At 40.9% G+C, this 2,500-nt stretch overlaps 1 protein-coding gene across 5 annotated transcripts in view; it reads left to right on the top strand.

Annotated features, from left to right (window-relative positions):
• The window catches only part of Shal (Potassium voltage-gated channel protein Shal), a 234,468-nt gene that overhangs the window by 478 nt on the left and 231,490 nt on the right, over positions 1–2,500 (top strand). For all 5 annotated transcript variants that reach the window (XR_011398734.1, XR_011398735.1, XM_070125419.1 and 2 more), the window contains exon 1: positions 1–909. This exon is cut by the window's left edge. Coding sequence is in view for 3 of the 5 variants with exons in the window: in XM_070125419.1 (XP_069981520.1) it covers positions 1–909 (909 nt within the window). In the remaining 2 variants the exon portion in view is untranslated. The remainder of the gene's footprint in view (positions 910–2,500) is intronic.

Raw genomic sequence — 2,500 nt, 5'->3', positions numbered from 1 at the left:
CAATGAACGAGAATTCTTCTATGATGAAGAAACCAAGGAATATTTCTTTGACAGAGATCCTGATATATTTCGACATATTCTGAATTATTATCGCACGGGAAAGCTTCACTATCCTAAACACGAGTGTCTCACCAGCTACGATGAGGAACTCGCTTTCTTTGGTATCATTCCTGACGTCATTGGTGATTGTTGTTATGAAGATTATCGTGATCGTAAACGTGAAAATGCAGAGCGTCTATTGGATGACAAACTCTCAGAGAGTGGAGAGCAAGATAAATATGTTTACCGTACTATACGCGAGCGCATGTGGCGCGCATTTGAAAATCCTCACACGTCAACTGCAGCATTAGTGTTTTACTACGTAACTGGTTTCTTCATTGCCGTGTCGGTCATGGCTAACGTTGTCGAGACCGTTCCTTGCGGCCAACTGCCAGGCAAGAAGGAATCTCAGCCCTGCGGGGAGCGCTACAAAATAATCTTCTTCTGTGGAGACACTGCATGCGTCATGATTTTCACAGCAGAATATCTCCTCCGAATGTTCGCAGCGCCAGACCGCTGTAAGTTCGTCCGGTCAGTGATGTCCATCATCGATGTGGTAGCCATCCTTCCCTATTATATCGGGTTAGGAATCACCGACAACGACGACGTTTCCGGCGCCTTTGTCACTCTGAGAGTGTTTCGTGTGTTCAGGATCTTTAAGTTTTCGAGGCACTCACAAGGACTTCGAATTCTTGGCTACACGCTTAAGTCATGCGCCTCAGAACTAGGGTTTCTTGTCTTCTCATTGGCCATGGCCATCATTATTTTCGCTACTGTCATGTTCTATGCAGAAAAGAATGTAGAAGAGACAACCTTCACATCCATCCCGTCTGCGTTTTGGTACACCATCGTTACCATGACGACGTTAGGGTAAGTATCGGAATACTTTTATACATACACACACACACACACACACACACACACACACACACACACACACACACACACACACACACACACACACACACATACACACACACACACACACACACACACACACACACACACACACACATACACACACACACACACACACACACACACACACACACACACACACACACACACACACACATATATATATATATATATATATATATATATATGTTTATATTTATATATCAATGTTATTTTCTCATGTTAGTCACACGCACACACACACACACACACACACACACACACACACACACACACACACACACACACACACACACACACACGTACGCACACGCACACGCACACACGCAAGCACGATCACACTCATGCACGCACGCGCGACCGCACGCACACACACACACACACACACACACACACACACACACACACACACACACACACACACACACACACACACACACACACACATACACACATACACACAAACACAAACAAATCAAACACAGAAACACACATACACTCACTCACACTCAGACACACAATTCACGCATCTAAAGACACACATGCGCACGCGCAGAACAAACACACAACAGAACAAACACACGCATATGTATACATTCACTCACACACCCACACAACCACACACACACAGAGTATGCAAGCAAACAAATACGATTATACAAACAGAAACATATGTGCACATACAGACACACATGCAATTACTTACAAATAAACACACAGACATACACTTACTTAAGCGTGTATGTGTGTGTGTGTTTGTATGTATGTATATATGTATATGGATATACATACACATATATTCATTATCGGATTGATCGTTTGGCCGAAGTGCCGCGGAATTTCTGCGAAACATCTGGCAATGCTTAAACTTGTGATATACATTATGTTTTTGTCCTTCCCGGTTTTCTCTCTTCTGTCGTCGAGCCCTGTAGTAAGCCTCATCCCACCTCCCTGCTCCGTGCCACATGGCAGACGAAGAGGCCCTGTGCTTAGCATCATCACCGAGCAGACTTTTCCGCACCCACGGACTAACCATTTCTCTATGTGTTGATCGGCCCAGCGTGTAGAAAACATTAATGCCACAATTCGAATGTTCGTTGCCTACTTCTGTTTTCTTACTCTTATGTTGCTTCATGTGTTGCTGCAGGGCACACGAGGTGGTTTAGTTTGAGTTGATCTTGATTGATTTTTTCTAGATGTTTATCAATGCGATTACTGCGTAAATTATTACCACACAAAATTAATAGTAAAGATACTAATAATCATGATAATGATAATGTTGATAACGATGTTGATAGTAATAATAATAATAATAATGATAATAATGATAATGATATTGATAATGAATATGATGCTAATGACAGTAACAATACAAATATTAGTAATTATAATGGTAATGGTAATAACAGTGATAATAATATTATTATAAATGATAATGGTAATAATCATAATCATGATAATAATGATGATGATGATGATATTAATGATGATAATAACAATTATGATTACACCAACAACACTATTGATAATAGTAATGATAATT

This window comes from Penaeus vannamei, chromosome 9 (genome assembly GCF_042767895.1).
Source record: "Penaeus vannamei isolate JL-2024 chromosome 9, ASM4276789v1, whole genome shotgun sequence".
Taxonomy (NCBI): Eukaryota; Metazoa; Arthropoda; class Malacostraca; order Decapoda; family Penaeidae; genus Penaeus; species Penaeus vannamei.
The sequence above is the reverse complement of the archived record's forward strand: the minus strand, read 5'-3'. Positions and strand labels throughout refer to the sequence as shown.